Source organism: Brachycentrus maculatus, unplaced genomic scaffold (assembly GCF_059751285.1).
Source record: "Brachycentrus maculatus isolate JH-2025_06_01 unplaced genomic scaffold, ASM5975128v1 h1tg000442l, whole genome shotgun sequence".
Taxonomy (NCBI): Eukaryota; Metazoa; Arthropoda; class Insecta; order Trichoptera; family Brachycentridae; genus Brachycentrus; species Brachycentrus maculatus.
In genome coordinates, this window is record NW_028281190.1 from 209,977 (window position 1) to 229,255 (window position 19,279).

Here is a 19,279-nt window from a genome sequence, read left to right on the forward strand (position 1 = left end):
CTTTTTGCCGACTTTGATCTTTCCCGTGCCGTTCCTTCCTGTCCCTCTTTCCGTTTACAAATGTAGGTAATGTCGAATCTTATAGATATAGATATTTGAATTAGTAAAATTACTTGAAAAGTAAAAAGGATAATTTTTATAACTCATTTGTTAAATTTTTATTTTCAATATTTGTTTCTCATCGTATTATATCAGTAACATTCTCACCCTGAGCTTCTCCAATTATCTTCAATTGTATTCTATTAAATAAAACCCCATTCTCTATGAAAGACTCCTATTGCTAGTGTTTCGACTACAGCTATTGATGACTAAAGATCCATTTTTTGGAATTACCTAACATCCAAGTGACCCCGAAATCTAGCTACGGCTTATGCATCACCGCTTTTCATGTTCCTTACATAGGCTCAAACTCCAAGTTTAAAAGCCTATTCCTACTTGTGATTGGGTTTACCCTTTATGTTTAAAATTACTATAATTTCATGTAATTCTTGAGTGAATAAAGCTGAGACAAGCATAATCGATAAAATTAAGAAAGGTGTGTTGAGACGGTTTGGACATGTAGGATGAATGAGTGAGGAAAGAACAGCAAAACAAATTTATGAGGCGAATGTAATTGGAAAAAGGAGCAGAGGAAGACCGAGAAAAACTTGGCACGATCAAGTATGCCAAATACTTGAAAGTGGTCAGGTTAGGGGTCGAAACAATCGACGGGTATGTATGAAGAGATGCATGAACGTGGAAGAGGCGAAAAATGTTTGCAAGGATAGAGTGGTGTGGCGTTCTATTCTCTTTGCCTACCGCCGGGAAACGGCGTGATGGTTAATTAGTTAGTTTCATAAATAGCCAACTATTTATCTTCAGCTACACTTCTTCATATTGATGCCAATGATAAGATAATGCTGCATTATTCTGATTCAGTTTATTGAAAAGAAAAGAGTGTTTTGCTTGAGGTCAAAGATAGAGAATTGTCATTTTAATAATTTATTAAACTTTTTATAATTAACAACAATAATTAACGGATTTAAATTTTATTAATTGATTCGGCAGTCACTTTGTGGTAAAATCTATCCATTTTTAATTAATGTTTTACTTAGTAAACACCATACGGTGTTTGAAAATGATGCGGAATGCATCGAAACACGTGTCACAGTAGATTTTAAGAAATAGTGGTATTTACTAAGTAAAACATTAATTAAAAATGGATTTAAATTTCATGGTAAAACATTAATTTTGTCTGAAATATAACAGTTTTTTAAAACCATTTTTGTATTTGACCAATGATTTTTTCCTATGTTGGTAACAATGAAACTTGATCACCAGTAGAACAAAGCTGATCTGAGCTAAAATAAGCAGTATTTTACCATAGGAACAATTAAGTTACTGCTTCCTTTTAAGTTACCCTTATCCGCACTCCATGATGCAAACGGCATTGCATTGTATAGAAGCAGTGTTATCTTGATTGTTAAATACATGAAGGAATAGGGATCAGACCTCCCTTTCAGTTACCGATCCAGGGTAACTAAATATTAGAGTGAAAAATCACTTATATTTATTTTCACCCCTTTGGGAATTGAAGCCAGGACATTCAACGTGGTAGGCAAACGTGCTGACCCCTACAATACGAAGACGGACAAAGGACACAGTAAGTTATCTTTTTAAAACTACAATCTCCCACTGCTGGGTCTTCTTAATCATGTGCCACTTTTAAAACCATTATTGTATTTAAGTATTTATTGATTTGGCGTTTAATTTGTAGAACTTCATTTTAATTTATGTATTAATTTTCAATATTTAAATCAAACACAGATTTTTTTAGTCTACTAAGTTGTATTTTACTATCAAAAACACAAAAAATTAATATTGTAAGAATTGTTTCGCTTGGTTAAGGCATTTTCCAACGAATGTGTTTTTTTTATGTGTTTTTGTTAATAAAATACAACTTAGTAGACTCAAAAATCTGTGTTTGATTTAAAAGTTAATACCTTACAAACCCTTATCCGCACCAAATGGTGCATAGGGCACTGCTTCACATAAACGCAGTGTTATCTTGATCGTTTACACATGAAGGAAAGGTGATCAGCCCTCCGCTTCAGGTACCTAATTAATACATAAATTGTATTTAAGCTCGAAGTTTTGGGCCTTCCTCAATTACGCCTTTCTGGCAATATTGACAATATTATGCTCTCATTTCTGTTTCCAGATCTCTAGACTGTTCTCACCTTTCATCCTTTCATTTAAAACATGGCTCCCCTGCTCCCATCCTGGGATAATTACACACTCTACAGCTATAACTTAGCATGGTGTGTTCTATTTCTTTCTGTTGCTTTCTGAATGGTCTGCTTAGTGAAGGTTCATGTCTACACTTGGATTTGACGTTCAAAGTTTATTAGCACATTGCTGTCCAACACTTCTAACAATTTCATAAATATTTCCCATCCAAGCTAAATTTGCCATTTTTCTCAACCTGTTTATTTATGTCAAACAAGAGTTGTATACATCTTCTTCTTATAACCCTTATCCGCACCCAATGCTGCAGTATTATTTTGATCGTCAACACATGAAGGAAAGGTGATCAGCCCTCCGCTTCAGGTACCAGTCCAGGGTAATATTGGATAAATATTACAGTAAAAAAATCAAAAACATTTATTCAACCCCCCCCCCTGGGAATTGAACCCGGGACCTCCAGTATGCTGACTATTACACTACGGAGGCGGACATACATACTGATATATTATCTTTTTGTCAGTTACAGTAATTTGGTGCATGGTAGTATTTACAAGTTAAATTATACAATCCATTGTTTTTTATTAATATTGAAAGCATTAACTTTGTGGATCATATTGATATATTATTTTGAGAAATAAAAAGACTTTGTTTTTTTAACGACTCACATTTTTATAAACTAACTAGTTTCGGCAACAACCTGTTGCCCTCTTCAGGGTTTATAATTTATTTCAGTCATAAATGAATGGTTAAAAATGTGAGTGGATCACAAAAACAAAGTCTTTTTATTTCTCAAAATAATATATACAATGCATCAATCATTCATTGGACAAGATGGTCTTCTAGGGCACCATCTATAAGTTTTGATTTCTTCCTGATTGGCTTGAAGGCGGCCGCGGCGTCCTTGTGGTGGGAGTGCATGTGGACCTTCAGGGAAGTGTGCTGGATGAAAGCCTGTTCGCATAGCTCACATTTATAGTTCCGAATGTCGTAGTGAATTTTCAAGTGCTCTTTGAGAGATTTCCTGCTTTTCACAGCTTTGCCACATATGTCACAATGAAAGTTCTTAATATCTGAAGAAAGAAAAAACAAATTAAAATTTATTGTCCGTTGTTAGGAAAATTCTGTCATATTAGATCTTGTATTGAAGTATCTTCAACTAAGCTAATGCGACAGTCCTTCGGAATTCGTGGGGAATACATTCCAATAAAAAGTTGGAAAAAGTGAAACAGCGAGTATTGAAAAAGACTGCTAGCTGTGTAGTTGAGTCTCTACAAATATTATTTACTATCAACCCAATCCCCGCATCTCAGTCTGTCCTTCAGGATTATTTAGAGAGATGTCAACAATATGTCATGTTTGAAGCCGAAAATCATACGATATAATACCCTGAGAAAAAGAGTATTTATCTTATGTGCGTGCCACTCATGAATGCCATGAGCACCTCGCACTATTGTTGCTTCAGGTACTCGCAGACATATGAGTACTGTAGTGATTAGTTAGTTTATAAACTTGTAGAAAACGAGATTTCCAATAAGTGAGGACATATTTTTGGGCCACAAAAAGGGAGTATGCCACAAAGGGGAATACATATATATATTTCGCCTTATGTCGAGAAACATAGTTTGTAGAGGAAAGTGACCCTTAGGGAACGGAACCTTCTCAAAGGCAATCGACTTTTTTTAAGGGAAGGAAATGCTACAAAGAAGTTTTACAATGTAGAAACAGAAGAAATGCTCACCGCTATGTGTCAGCATGTGTTTCTGAAGATCTTGCTTGCCGAAGTACAGATTATAACACTCGGGGCAAGAGAAATTCTTTTCTCTCGCGTGGACGCTGCGCATGTGTACATCCAGGCGATGTGCCGTGAAACACTTCCTCTGGCAGATGGAGCAAATGCACTGATCGTACCAAACGTTATGTTTCTCAAACAAGTGCTCCCGGCGTATGAGACTGCTCTTGAATCTCTCCCCGCACTTGGAACAGGAATAAACCTTTTTATTATTGTGGAATATCTTTATATGCTGCGATAAACTGTTCTTGTGGATGTAACTCCTCTTGCACTCGGTGCACGTGTAACGGGTGTCATTATGACTGGCGATGTGCGACTGACAGGTCGAGCTCTGGGCGAATATTTTGCCGCAAATCTCGCAGAGAAACTGAGGATAATGAGACGCAAAATGCTTCCGCAACGTTTTCCGGTTTTTAAACTCCTTCTTGCAAACTGGACACTCTCTCGAATTGGGTTTTAAAGTGGGCATTTTCAGTTCGGAATTATGTGTTGGATATTGAGGCTGATCGTACCATTCGATTCTTTTTTTACTTCTTTTATTTCTTCCTCCGTTACTCGATATTTCTGTTGAACTATCATTTTCTTCTTTCACTATATGTTTATCTTGGTCTTCTAGCATCACATAATCCATATTATTCCAATCATCACTATCTAAAGGCTCCTCATCAAAGAACACATCAAATTCTTCCGTATCATCAGATTCATTACTTGTTATTCCCCAATAATTAGGATTCAATGGACTCTGTACATTGTCTGTTAAAAAAAAAGGAGAAAAATATTAAAATAGATTTGGAAATAAAATAATTAAATAATCACCTCTAAAATCAAATTTAAAGCGCAATATAATTGAATTTTATAAAATTAAAATTTAATTAAACAATTTACCTGGATTATTATTTTTAGTACAACTATTTATGTTACATATATCTGTCTCCAAATGATTTTGTTTTGTATTTCTCGTTTCCTTTTTACGCATTTTTAATTTTCCATGGATACTTGTATTAACTAAGTTACCTAAAAAGTATTAAATTTCAATTTCAATAAATACTCAATCCAGTGTGAACACAATGAAAAAACAAAATAAACTTTAGAAGTTATATTTACGTAATGGAATATCTCTTTTGACATCTTGTGTCCATTCATCGCTGTCTGAATTATACGAGGCGTTAAAATCTTCGTTACAAGCGTCTTTTGTGGAATTTTCAGTTAAATAATCTGCAATAAAAAATATCGACAATGATGGTAATTAAAAATTTTTATATTTTAATTGGTAATTAAAATATAAAAATTTTCTGGAAAGAAGTCAAAAACTCCCGAAGTCTAAGCTTGAATGGATGTACGAAATCGATTGCAGCGAAAGACGGAAAAATGGTGACGAATGAAAAAGATATAAAAGAGAGATGGAAAGAGTATTTCGAGGAGGTGTATGAAACACATACGATTAATAACGTTAGTGACGTAAGTACATTTCCCCGAATATGTGTGAATGATGTTTCAAGAGAGATAAGTATGGAAGAAATTAAGAATGCCACTAAGTCTTTGAAAAATGGAAAGGCTCTAGGATTCGACAATTTTGCCGCAGATACGTCAAGAATGGTGGCGAAATAATTCTCACATGGTTGCATAGGCTCTTTAACCGTTGTCTGGAGGAGAGTTATACTCCGGTGGATTGGAGAAGGGCAGTTATAATGCTTCTCTACAAGGGTAAAGGTTCTAGGGTGGAATGTGGGAACTATAGAGCAATCAGTCTATTGAGTGCTGTTGGCAAGATGTATGGTCGAATCCTTATTGAAAGAGTGAGAACCATAACAAAGGACAAAGTGTGGGATGTCCAGAGTGGATTTATGAATGGGAGAGGATGTACGGATCAAATTTTTGCCTTGCGCAACATTACTGAAAAGTTTTTGGCCAAAAACCAAAAGCTTTTCTGTGCTTTTGTGGATTTGCAGAAAGCGTATGATCGAGTTGATAGAACGAAGCTATGGAAGGTGTTATCTGAGTATGGGGTAAGCAGTAAACTTATCCAAGGCATAGCATCCTTGTACGAGGATAGCACTGCATGCATAAGGGTAAGTGGTTCATTTTCATCCTGGCTTAGCATCTCTAAAGGTGTTAAACAGGGAAGTGTAATATCACCGTGGCTGTTTCACCTATACATGGATAATTGCATGAAAGAACTGAAAGATTTAAATGTTGGAGCTAGAATGAATAATTTGACTGTCTGTTGCCTTTTGTATGCTGACGATGCTGTTCTTCTTGCCGATAGCAGAGAAGACCTGCAGGCGTTGGTGACAAAAGTGTATAATGTGTGCAAGGAAAGTGACTTATTGATGAATGTTAGCAAATCCAAGATTATGGTTTTTGAAAGAGAAGAATGCAGATCTGAATGTGAAATATTGGTAAACGGAGAGATTTTGGAACAGGTAGATGATTTCGTGTATTTCAATAAAATGACTCGACTGCAATCAGTGTTAAACGCAGCAGCGAGACTAATTTTTGGAATTTCTAAATTCAGTCACATCACCCCACTACTTCACAAACTCCACTGGTTACGCTTTCCCGAAAGGGTTGAGTATAAACTCTGCCTACTCATGTATAAATCAATACACATATGGCTCCAGAGTATCTTAAGGAGCTGTGTATTCCAGATGAATTGGTTGATAGACGTCTCACGCTTCGATCGGCTACAACATCTGCAATGGGCAAAGTTATCTTACCAGCTCGCAACCAACGCACTAAATTTGGCGAGCGTGCCTTTGCTGTTGCAGGACCGACGGCGTGGAATGCTCTTCCACCAATGGTTAGAAATAGTGGGAGTGAGATGATCTTTAGAAAAAGACTAAAAACACTTTTGTTTGCTAAATCATTTCCACCATAATATTTTCCCCAATTCATTCACCGTGAAGCGCCCTTGAGGTGTTTTTTTACGAAAATGGCGCTATATAAGTTATCCAATTTTATTATTATTATTATTTATTATTTGGGTAGTATGTTTTCTAGGGATGGAAAGATTGATAAAGACATAGAAAGGAGAGTGAATGCTGGGAACAAAGTGAATGGTGCACTGAAATCAGTTATAGCAAATAAAAACCTATCAGTGGAAGCTAAACTGGCAGTGCACAACGGAGTCATGGTTCCAACTCTAATGTATGGAAGTGAAACATGGAGTTGGCAAAAGAAGGATGAAAGTAGACTGAATGCAGTCGAAATGCGATCTCTCAGAAGAATGTGCGACAAAACGATGTATGATAGATGTGCGAATAGTGAAATAAGGAAGGAATGCAAAGCTGAGATATGCATTATCGATAAAATTAAGAAAGGTGTGTTGAGATGGTTTGGACATGTGGAACGAATGAGTGAGGAAAGAACGGTAAAACAAATATATGAGGCGAATGTTATTGGGAAAAGAAGCAGAGGAAGACCGAGAAAAACATGGCACGATCAGGTATGCCAAATACTTGAAAGTGGTCAGGTTAAGAGTCGTAACAATCGGCGGATATGTATGAGGAGATGCATGAACGTGGAAGAGGCGAAGAATGTTTGCAAGGACAGAGTGGTGTGGCGCTCTATTCTCTCTGCCTACCCCTGCGGAGAAGCGGCGTGATGGTATCACTTCACTTCACATGGTAATTAATTCATACATGTCTTCTCACAAAAAAGGGATGAAATTCAAACATATAAGCATATTTTTATGATTCTGATTGATGACTCGCACATATCACCGGAAAACAGTCAAAAACGCAGAAACAAAAATAAATATTTATAAAGATTAAAGAAAACACTTGTTTTTTACCACTTGAGTTTTATTATAGACATGTTTCAGAAGTTAAACTTCCATCATTTAGGTCTGTATAATAACTGTTATTATACAGACCTGAATGATGGAAGTTTAACTTCTGAAACATGTAGTCTATAATAAAACTCAAGTGGTAAAAAACAAGTATTTTCTTTAATCATTGTAACATGTCTTACCACAAAGTTAATGCCGAAACAATAAATAAAATATTTATAAAGTTTGGTCAAAGTACAACTTTGAATATTATACTATGAAGCAGAAAAATATTATTTTAACTTTAAATATTATACTATGAAGCTTAATGACCTGCTTTACTTTAAATATTATACTATGAAGCTTAATGACCTGCTTCGATTGTTCATATACTAACTTAGAGTCCGCGACATTAACCTGACCCCTACTGTACTTAAAACTTCCGCATGCACTGGTGATATGTATTTTGTACACCATATGAAAATGTGCTTTAAAAACGGGAAAAATGTGAATATTCCTAAATGTTGCTTTTATTGACCATAGTTGAAGTTGAAATGTAACAATTTTGTAACAATAGCTCTGGTAATTATCTGAAAACGAGAAAAAAATACATCGCAAGTAGCCGCAATAGCTGGCATAGTGACACAACCGCCGCGTAAGACGATCTGCGCACTACTGGCATAGTAAACACATTACAACATGCGTGTATAGAATGCACAGAGCACGCCACACAGAACCGTTTGTGTATTGGTGATTTTATACCTGATTTTTTCACAAATTATTTATTTCCGTCGCTGTAAATGTAAAACTTATATTATTATACTTTCATGTAATACATACATAATTATATTACGGATGAATGCAAAAATTCACAGCCTGTATCTATTATATTTTATATTGATATTCTAATTTTAAAAGTCGAGTTGTAGTAAACACATATCACCGGGAGAGGAAGATTAACCATAAGATCATGTCCCGCTTCAAAAGTAAAATGTTTTTATTTTTGTTTTACTGTTTTTACTCTCTCCTTTGCAGAAGATGGTAAAACATAATTTAACCATCAAGCATAATTTAGGTAGATCTCCGACCCGATGGACCGATCAGGTGAATAAAAACCCAGAACTCTCCGTTGCGGGAGCTTTAAAGGCTGCACAATGCAGTGGCCAATGGCGGAGTGTTGTCCGAGGTTCCAGAGACGGCCAGCAGGGGAGTCACGATCCTCAGCAATGAGTGAAACTACCGGAGAGATATTTTTTTTATTGTCCTCTTTATGTACATCCGCCTCCATAGCGTAACGGTCATCACGCTCAACTACCGTACTGGAGGTCCCGGGTTCGATTCCCAGGGGGGGGGGGTCAAATAGATATAAGTAATTTTTTCACTTTAATAATTATTCAATATTACCCAGGACTGGTACCTGAAGCGAAGGGTTGATCACCATTCCTTCATGTGTTAACGATCAAGATAACACAGCGTTTATATGAAGCAGTGCCCTATGCACCATCGAGTGTGGATGAGGGTTTGAATGAATGAATTATGTATATAGGAATTTATCAAATAACGTTGAACAACAAAAAATATTCAGTTATCGTTATAATTTCATGTTTGATTTCTGATGATAATTTAAAAATATAAGCAAAAATATTATATTTAAATAGGAATTATCATTACCGACTTGAATTTGTAGCTGGTTTATATGCTCTCTAATTCCTTCTACCTTCTTCCGGAACAGTAAGGCATCCTTCAAGTGAGACACGCAACCCTCACATATCACGCCTCTCCTGTCTTCATCAGTCACCTGAAATACATCAAATGACTGGTAAATACTACCTTGATCAAAAAGTTCCCGGAGTCACCAACGTGTTCTCATCGGCGTTCTCAGTCACCCGATTTGGGTTTTCTGTTTTTTCTTGAAATTTTCAGCTTGATAACTTGACATTTCGCTCACTCCTTTCAAGAACGTCATAAATCAAAAAACTAGATTTTTCAGGAAAACGTTTTTAAAGTTTAAAAATGTAATACAATGTATTAAAAATAAATATCAAGCCACTTATTTAACTTTTTACTGTACAACAGATCTTTTTAGGTAAAACCTGAAAGTTTTTTCTCCATTTGAAAAATATTGAGAACATTTCTTCACAATGCAAGAACAACACTTTCTGCCCTGTAGCGGGTAAATATTAAGTTAAAAATATGCCTCTTTTGCTGGGAAATAGTACATTTTCTAGGCATTTTGAAAACATGCACAACTGAAAATTGACGATTTTTGATTTATGACGTTCTTGAAAGGAGTGAGGGATTTGTAAAAGTGACGCCGTATTGAGTACTTCTGCGATTGGGTGTGTTTTCAATTTTTTACAAATTTGTAGGATAAATGTAATGTAATGGAATTTGCTACGAGTTTTTATTAAATTTTGCAGCTTTAGTGGTGCGATGACATTGAAAATGCTAGAAAAGTGTTTCGGCAACGATATTCCTATTTGGTCGGCTCAAGAAACCGCTCCCGGAACGCGTTACAGCATCCGAGATGAGGTCATGGAAAAATCCAAGATGGCTCTGATGGCCATACCACAAACCGATTATAAAAATTGTTTCGAGGATTGATCAAGCGCTAGCATTAGTGCGTTGAAGTCGATGGGGAGTACTTTGAAGGAGACAATAGCGATTTTGATGAATAATCTTGTATTTTTAATTTTCTGAACACATTCCGGGAACTTTTTGATCAAGGTAGTATATCGCTGGTTAAATGCCAAGGGGCCACAATGCAACAAAAAAATTAAACTCTTTATTCCAAAAATAGTATCTAAATCGTCAACATTTTCATGTTCGAGAAAGACACCCATGATTCTAGCGTTAGAAATGTCCATTTCTAACGCTAGAATCATGGGTGTTTTCGAATATGACAATGTTGACGATTTAGATACCATTTTTGGAATAAAGAGTATTTTTTTTTTGCGGTGTGGCCCTTTAGCATTTAATCAGTGATATGTATAATGAAAATTTAATAAACCATGATGTATACATTGCTGATGAATCATTGTCAAGAGACTTGTAGATGTTAGTTGTGTACAACGTACACAAGATAGTATAAGTATGCAAGCTGAGTGCCCTAGCCATAGCTACTGTAATATTTTCCCTCTCTTTTAGTACCTACTATTCCTCTTTCATTTCCTTTCCCATACAGCAGTTATTCCCTTCACTTACGTCATCTGAATTCTGTATAATATATTCTACTGCTATGACTATGAACCCGGAGCGCAAGACTGATCACCCTTGCCTTCAAATAATCACAATCGAATTAACACTGTGTCGATTCAATGTGGTGGCCTATGCACCACTCAGGCACGGATAGAGACTAGAATGAGAAATAATAACCTGAATACTAATAATATCAATAATATATGGTTCGTTTGTACTTTACCTGTATATGAAAACAATGCGCCAACATCTCGCTGTAATTTTCCAGTTGGCCATCGCTAGTAAAGTGTTCATAGTAGTTCCTGAAGCTCTCTGTGGCTGTGTTGCAGTTGCAGACCATACAAGACCCCGGAACATATTTGCATGATACCTTTTTGAGTATCGGAACATCTTCATATTCCCACTTCATTTTGTGTAAAATATAAATTTTATAAATTCCCAAAAAAACCTAATTGATTGAACGATTGTTATTAGAAACAAGCTAGGTAAGTTTTTTCTTATCATACCGCAATCAAAACAATTTACTAACATGTATGTGCATTATTTTGACAGTGACAAGCATAGATAATTTTTAATGACAACTGATCCATAGACTGTCAAAATATTGTCTATTGAGTGCGTTTAAAAATTTTGTTGACGATCGGCTATATCATTTCCGTATAATCTACGTAAATCAGCGACTCCCAAACTTTTTTAGAACTCCGTTCCATTTCCCACTAACATCTCAAACTTATCAACCTCCCCTAATAAACTTGTATATAAAATAATTTGTAAATTTCTCAAATTTAAGTTTATAAATTCGTAAAGGTGTATGATAAATGTAAAATAACTCACTAAACAAACTAACCCCGTTAGCATTTTAAATTCAAATGTGAATAAAAAATAAATCGACACTGGCTAGACCACCCTAGACGGGTGAAAAGCCATTTAAAAAAAGAAGAAACTTTTTGTAAGGGACTAAAATTAAAAATCTTTTGCACCTTGCTTAATATTTGGCCAAACTGGTACAATTTAATCAATTTCTCCCAACTTCTGTCCATTAGACCAACCCTGCTATCACCCCCCAGAGGCCAACATGACAACTTTACTACCATTATTCTAAGTTGTAGTTCCATGTGTTATTGAAATTTAAATTGTATTTTTCTTTAAAAAATTTAGGAAACATCAAAAAATTAATAATATTTTTTTTTTTTTTACTTAGAATCACTTTATTAGCTAAGACTTTACACATTTACTTTTATAAAAGTATAGAATATAGGAAAAATACTTTGCTTTAAACATAAATATCACTCTTTAACATTTTTTTAATTATCTGAGAATAAAGTGACATTCAAAAGACTAAACATTTTGTGTATAGCAAATTTTAATTTATGTCAGTTATTTTTGTGTGATATATTATCAATTTATATTGTTGTAAATATATTGTCTAATAAAATCTACTACACATACATATTTCGACATTCACATGTCACCTAGTACCCTGTCTCCCAAACGCCAAACAACGCACATATCTTACAAAACATATCTCTAACTAAAATTTGCTTTGTGAACATTTGTAGGTACAGAATCTGGAAAAAAAAATGTTGACGTTTCTTACAAAGCTTTTAAATACAGAAAATCCTTAACTTTCATTCATTGGTTTGTGAAAAGTGGATTAAACAAAAAATTTACAAAGGTAGAGCGATGTAGAAAAAAAGTGGCAAATGATGTTTTAAAGATGAAAGCTTGAAATTGAATTTCATTGTAAATTTATTAAGAGAGAGTTAGATAAAGCATTATCGTCCGGTGTTTTCTTTCTGAGTGGTTTGTAGGTAGCTGAATCGTTCTTGTGGTGGGTACGCATGTGGGACTTCAGGGAAGAGTGCTGGACGAAGGTCTGTCTGCATACCTCACATTCATATTCCCGGATGTTGTAGTGAACTTTCAAGTGTAGTATGAGATATTTTTTTAATTTAAAGGTTTTTTCACATAAATTACACTGGAAGTTTCGAACATCTAAAATCATAATAAAACTTTAAAGCATATATGTTGTCAGGGGTATTCTGTCACATGTAGTTTGGGCACAGATTGATTAGGCTAATTTCCACGAAACAGTTATTGGTAAGTACAAACACTTCAGACATAACATAACTCACACTATCACTTCAAAAATAATTCACAGTTTTCTTATTCATCTTTTATATTCTATTAGAGACATGTTAAAACAAAATAATAAGATTCCCATGACATCTGTCTATTCCATTTATATTTGCTTAAACCCGTATTGCGAAAACTGAATAGAATTTTTAGGATAAAGTATAGAAGCATTATTAATAGTAGAGAAGAAGAATTACTTACCACTGTGTACAGATAAGTGAAGTTTCAGTTGTTTTTCACTGAAGCAAACATAATCACATTCCGGGCAACGGAAGTTCCTTTCTCTTAAGTGAACTATGCGCATGTGTCTATCCAAGCGATGCTTCGTGAAGAACTTCTGTTGACAGATAGAACAAATACACTGATCATACCAAACACCGTGTTTCTGAAACAAGTGCTCTTTTCGTTTTGTAGAAGTACCGAACCTCTCCGGACACTGCGGACACGAATAAAGCACTTGGTTTTTGTGTTTCATCTTAACATGTTGCATTAAAGAATTTTTTTGCAGGTATGTTCTCTCGCATTCGGTACAAGAGTAACGGATGTCTGCGTGGCTGGTAAGATGCAGTTTATAATATATTGGACGGGCGAATATTTTGCCACATATCTCACAGAGAAGCTCAGAAGAGTGATAACTGAAATGCCTTTGCAAAACTTCCCACTCTTCAAATGTCTTCTCGCAAATTGGGCACTGGTTTGACATAGGATCTAAAGTAGGAATGTTCGATTGAGGATTCTGTATTGGATATTGAGGTTGATCGTACCATTCAATTCTTTTGTTACATTCCTCATTACTCGATATTTCTGTACAGTAATTTGCATCTTCGATACTTGCGACTTCTATTGAGCAATTATCTTCTTGTTTCCTATTTTTGTTGGCTGTAGATTTGAGAATTGGTATATTATGTTTGCGTAGTATAAAATAATCTATATTATTCCAATCATCGATATCTAAACAATCATCGAAGACCACATCAAATTCATCCGTTTCATCTGAAAAAAAAATGTTGTTTTATCGATTTTCAACTTGACTTTAATATGTTTTGAATATTGAAAGCATTAACTTTGTGGATCATATTGATATATTATTTGAGAGAAATAAAAATACTTTGTGTTCTGATCCACTCACATTTTTAGTAACCAACTAGTTTCGGCAACAACCTGTTGCCCTCTTCAGGGTTTATTTATTACTAAACATATACATATTTAAAAAAAGAAACAGTGTACAAGTTGTTGGGTATTAAGACACACAAATCTGTATTTCACTGTCTGTTTCTTATACATTTTTGCTTTGCTGGCCGTACTCGCCAATATTATGTTTTGAATATTGAAACCATTAACTTTGTGGATCATTATATATTGATATATTATTTCGAGAAATAAAAATACTTTGTGTTCTGATCCACTCACATTTTTATTAACCAACTAGTTTCGGCAACAACCTGTTGCAACTTTAATAAACTACATTTATACATAAAAGGTCATTTATATTTTAATTGATTCTTTTAAGATGGTAGATGTATTAGTTATATATTGAACAACCTTACCATCTTTCTGTTTTGTTGTATTTTTTACTATAAAAAACTCTGCTTTAAGATAAAGTATCATAAATAAAAAAAAGGTTAATAAATTTTCATTTTTAAAAAATTTAATTTTAAGGGGTATAATTACCTGGATCTTGATTTATTGCATTTTTCGTTGTTTCCTTTTTTGGAATTTTCAAAATTCCGTGGTTGCTTCTATATTCTAAATTAACTAAAAAAAAATAAAAAAAATTGTAATACCTAATATTTTAATGGATACTCAATTAAAGGTATACTTAAAAACAAAATACGTTATTTTTACCAACTGGATTATCTCTCTTAACATTTTGTGAACACAGATCATTCCCTGCACTTAACATGGTACCAATTTTTTCCTCCCAATCTGCAACAGAAAGAAATTAACAATACACAATATATAAGGGTCTTTTTTCAATTTATTATTCAGTGAAACCTCTATCTATCGTTCCTCGAATAATTGTTTTCCCGGATGTGTGGTTTATTTCTTCTACCCAAAATTAATTTCATACAAAAATATATTGTTTCTCTATCACCTTTTTACCGCATTCATTATTTGAATTATGCTCCATATTTGATATATTTTGTCTGTGTTTTTTACATTCTCCTTAATTTTCCCAATTTTGTTACATTCAACGAAAATATTCCAACGTTTGGGATAGAAACTATGGAAAGCTTGTGTGAAGCAAGGTTGACAAATGCATCAGAAGAGGTGGATATTGATGAAGAGGAGCCGCTGCCTGTACCTTCATTTTTAGAAGCATGCACACTCTTCGAAACATTGAAAACTTTCTACTACACATATTCAATAACTAATCCTGAAAAAAAAATTATTCGCAAAGCCGAAAATATACTAATGACTTAAACAAATGACAGTAAAAAAACAAATGTTGATCACATGTTATTTACAATACAATAAACTCATAATAATAATAAAATTATCTTTTTTTGGTTCTGTTCAGCTTTGTATTTAAATAAAAATACACTTATTTGCATCTAAAACATACATTCTTCTTAGAATTTTAACCTATGAATGGTTATGCACGTTGGGAGGACGGTGTCTTTACTCAATTGTATTTTCTTGTGTATTGACCTCTTAATCCCTCATTCATTGTTTTCCCGCATTTATAGTTCGTTTCAATAGGTGTCATAAAAATGCAACCAGTACCTATCCTACCTTACTATCTACCCTAGTAAGTAGTGCTTAGTTTACTACGTCTACCGCCCACCCTAATTAATTATCTGTGCACGCAACTGTTTATATATATGTGTTTCAAAAACTAGGTGATTTTTGTTTGTTTTAAAATATTATTAAAAGGATATCAATGCGTATTGCCTCACTGGATTGACTAGAGGTGGTGACTGACCGGAGCATTTCGTCGTAACGTAATGTCGTAACATCGCTTGCGGCGAGCATCCGAAACTATGGATGGAGCGCTCGGCTCGGTGTACTGACTGCCTGAATGCTCGCATCGTAACGTGTTACATAACGACAAAATGGCTCACGAAATATCACGTAATAATGAAGAAAATAAGTAACATTAGGAAGACACTGTTAAGTAGGGGGTCGCGAACATGGTTTATTCCAGGAATGGTCATTTCGTCATTGTAATTTTTACGATAGATTAGTATTCTAGGGTTAAAGGCGCGCTGGGTTGCAATCACAGAACATCCGTTCAAATATCTAGTAGGCCTCAACACCAACGCACGCTACTCCCTGTTCCAACGCATGATGGCAACTAAACTATATTGGGTCAAAACTTTATAGTTTCGCCTGTCAAACAAAACCGCTAGCACTCCGCTACAACATCAATCGACTGAATGGCGGGAATTTTAATTTTAAAAAGGAAGTTATGCTGCTGCACCCTGTATATGAGCAATCTCATGATGTTCCATGATTGAGTTAACAACAGCCAACTATAATTGGATTTAGAGATTAAATCGTTGGTGAAACTGCGGTTGACCTGAGTTTGGGTAACCGGGGCTTTACTATAAAGTAAATACTTAAATAGAAACATTTTTTACCAACATTAGTCTGCAACTGGACTATACAATCTCCTATTTCTTCTACTTGTTTTCGGAACAGAAAGACATCTTGCAAGCGAGACACACAACTCCCACATATCACTCCACTACGGGCCTCATCTATTATCTGAAAATAAACATTGGTAAATCTCAAACATTCTCTCTTCTTTTTTTCAATGTTCGCTCCCTAGGTGGAGCATATGGCCAACACGAGACGTCTGCAAGTCATTCTGTCACGCGCCATCTCCTTGGCTTCCTACCAGGTCAGTCCGGCATGCCCAAGTTTCGCTGAGTATAGTCGGTGAATGGTCATCAGCGGCCTTCCGGGTCTCTTAGTTTTAGTGATAATTTTTTACACATGTTACAGTCAGTGTTCTACCCACAATTGACAACCACATTACTCAAATTTCGGAAGTTATTATTCAATTGAAGAGATCTTCCGTGTGCCACTTCTTCAGCAATATCTATGGTTTAGATTAGTATGTTTTTTATTTCGAAGTCATACAGGAGAAAGTGACCAAGTGCATTTTTTACAAAAACATGATCATTGACTGTTTGATATTTTGCTAGCTTAACATTGCCCTGAAAAAAATCCCAAAGGATTTTAAACGTGGAAGTATAATATATTGACATGTTAAAAATGACTAACTGCATTGATGTTTATTTTCTTGCCAAGCAAAAGTGACTTAAATGGCCCTGCTGAACATTTTTTGTTTCGTAAGTTGGTCACTTTCTCCTGTACAACTACGATTTATTTATTAGCAGAAACCTTCAAACGCTTATGTAAAATTATTCCCAAATTATTTAACATACTGGGAGATGTCTGAAAACATTGTTTTCTATATTATTAATAAGAGAAGAATCTAGAACTAGGTGCGAAATTTTGGTAAATGGGGAAATTATGGAACAGGTCGATGATTCACAGGTCTTATATTGGGAAAATATGTTTTCTAGGGATGGATAGATTGATAAAGATATAAAAGGAGAGTGAATGCTGGGAACAGAGTGAATGGTGCTCTGAAATTAGTCATAGCAAATAAAAACCTTTCCCCGAAAGCTAAACTGGCAGTACACAACGGAGTCCAACCTAACGTATGGAAGTGAAGCGTGGAGTTGGCAAAAGGATGAAAGTAGGAATGCAGTCGAAATGCGATCTCTCAGATGATTGTGCGGCAAAACAGTGTGTGATAGATGTTCCAAAGGTGAAATAGGGAAATAATGCAAAGCTGAGATAAGCATTATAGTTAAAATTAAGAAGGGTGGGTTGAAATGGTTTGGACATGTGAGTGAGACGGGCGCGATCCAGTCTGACGATGTTTACGAAACTGTTATAACGAAACCCGGCTGCTGGTCAAATAAAATTCATGTGGAAAAAATTACATAGTTGTTATTTTATTATATAAAATGCAGGTCCACCAAGTAATGTCAGTACAAAACTTAAATCTAAAGTAATTTTTATTTTTGTGTTTGTACTCTACCTGCAAATGAAAACATTGCGCCATCATTTCGCTGTAATTCTCATGATGATCATTGCTTAAGTGTTCATAGTAGCTCCTGAAGGTCTCTGTAGCCGTATTACAGTTACAAATTATGCAGGATCCCAACACTTGTTTGCCTGATATCTTTGTAAGTATCGGAACATCTTCGCATCCCCACATCATGTTTATAAAATATCTATTTTTTTTTAATTACCTAACGTCCAAGTGACTATGAAATCTAGCTACGGCTTATGCAACACTGCTTATCATGACCCTACTCAGGCTTCAACTTTTTAATGTTTCAAAACCTATGCCTACTCGTGAGTGGATTTACACTTTATGTTTAAAGTTACTATAATTTCATGTAATTCATGAGTGAAAATTCTAGGCAAAAACACTCGCTTCACCCACCCCAATTTACCCTGTTCAATATAATTTAGTAAACACCATAGGAAAACTTGATTCATTTAATTTCAAACTAGTCATTTAACCGGCATAACGCTGCTTACACACGAGACCGAAATGCAGATGGCGGCTGTAGATTTTGTTGCATTTTCTCTGGTTTAACGTTAATGCTCGGTACAGACGGAGCCGGAATGTTTATGGTGGCTGTAGTTTTTTCTATATTATTTCTGGTCTATCACGTTCACGTATGAATTTAAACACCCCGGGTGATTTCGTGTTGACGTTCGTGTCATAAATGTGGAAGAGCGGTGTAATATTAACCAATTTGTAATCCTCATCATCCCAAAATTCATACGTGAACGTGATAGATCAGGGATCATACAGAAAAAATTACAGCCGCCATATGCATTCCATCTCCATTTATAGCATCATGAAATGGTCTGTACCAATCATGACATTTTCATATAATTATTTCATGTAAATCACTGGCTCCCATACTTTTTTTTAAGCGTCACACGAAACTAGTAAGGAATCTCAACGCCTTTTACTCCAGTGTGAACATTTATCGTTGATTAAGAGGAATGCATTTTTTTTAAATTTATGCTGGTTCTAATTGCCCACAATCACGTTTGCGCTTCCCTTCTGTCCACTGTGGACTCAGATCCCCCTCCCATCCTCTCTTAGGAAGCCGACA

The 19,279-nt window shown here is 35.1% G+C and overlaps 2 protein-coding genes across 7 annotated transcripts; both read right to left on the reverse strand.

The window, feature by feature from the left end:
• Positions 1–2,622: 2,622 nt before the first annotated feature.
• LOC148302508 (uncharacterized) lies at positions 2,623–11,542 on the reverse strand. Its single transcript, XM_088271471.1, has 6 exons — positions 11,206–11,542; positions 9,456–9,582; positions 5,120–5,230; positions 4,901–5,029; positions 3,965–4,768; positions 2,623–3,296 (listed from the first exon to the last, which is right to left on the reverse strand). Exons 1-6 carry the CDS (start codon positions 11,389–11,391, stop codon positions 3,046–3,048), a joined length of 1,608 nt encoding a protein of 535 aa, XP_088127597.1. The 5' UTR covers positions 11,392–11,542; the 3' UTR covers positions 2,623–3,045.
• A 621-nt stretch (positions 11,543–12,163) lies between these two features.
• Positions 12,164–18,740, reverse strand: LOC148302509 (uncharacterized). Of its 6 annotated transcripts, none has more exons than XM_088271475.1 (7): positions 18,690–18,719; positions 18,181–18,409; positions 16,703–16,829; positions 14,964–15,044; positions 14,790–14,873; positions 13,320–14,111; positions 12,164–12,977 (listed from the first exon to the last, which is right to left on the reverse strand). In XM_088271475.1, exons 2-7 carry the CDS (start codon positions 18,361–18,363, stop codon positions 12,721–12,723), a joined length of 1,524 nt encoding a protein of 507 aa, XP_088127601.1. In that variant the 5' UTR covers positions 18,364–18,409; positions 18,690–18,719; the 3' UTR covers positions 12,164–12,720. The 6 variants fall into 6 exon arrangements, with proteins under 6 accessions (XP_088127601.1, XP_088127602.1, XP_088127600.1 ...); XM_088271476.1 differs by having other exon boundaries at positions 18,628–18,710; XM_088271474.1 differs by having other exon boundaries at positions 18,181–18,740.
• Positions 18,741–19,279: the final 539 nt, after the last annotated feature.

Coding starts and splice junctions, on each gene's coding strand:
- LOC148302508 (XM_088271471.1), bottom strand. CDS start 11,391: ATGAAGTGGGAATATGAAGATGTTCCGATACTCAAAAAGGTATCATGC. Junction 5,231..9,455: donor CCAGCTACAAATTCAAGTCG/GTAATGATAATT, acceptor TTTTTATTGCAG/ATTATTTAACTGAAAATTCC. Junction 4,769..4,900: donor TACTAAAAATAATAATCCAG/GTAAATTGTTTA, acceptor TTTTTTTAACAG/ACAATGTACAGAGTCCATTG.
- LOC148302509 (XM_088271474.1), bottom strand. CDS start 18,363: ATGATGTGGGGATGCGAAGATGTTCCGATACTTACAAAGATATCAGGC. Junction 14,874..14,963: donor TAAGAGAGATAATCCAGTTG/GTAAAAATAACG, acceptor ATTTTTTTTTAG/TTAATTTAGAATATAGAAGC. Junction 14,112..14,789: donor TGCAATAAATCAAGATCCAG/GTAATTATACCC, acceptor TTTTTTTTTCAG/ATGAAACGGATGAATTTGAT.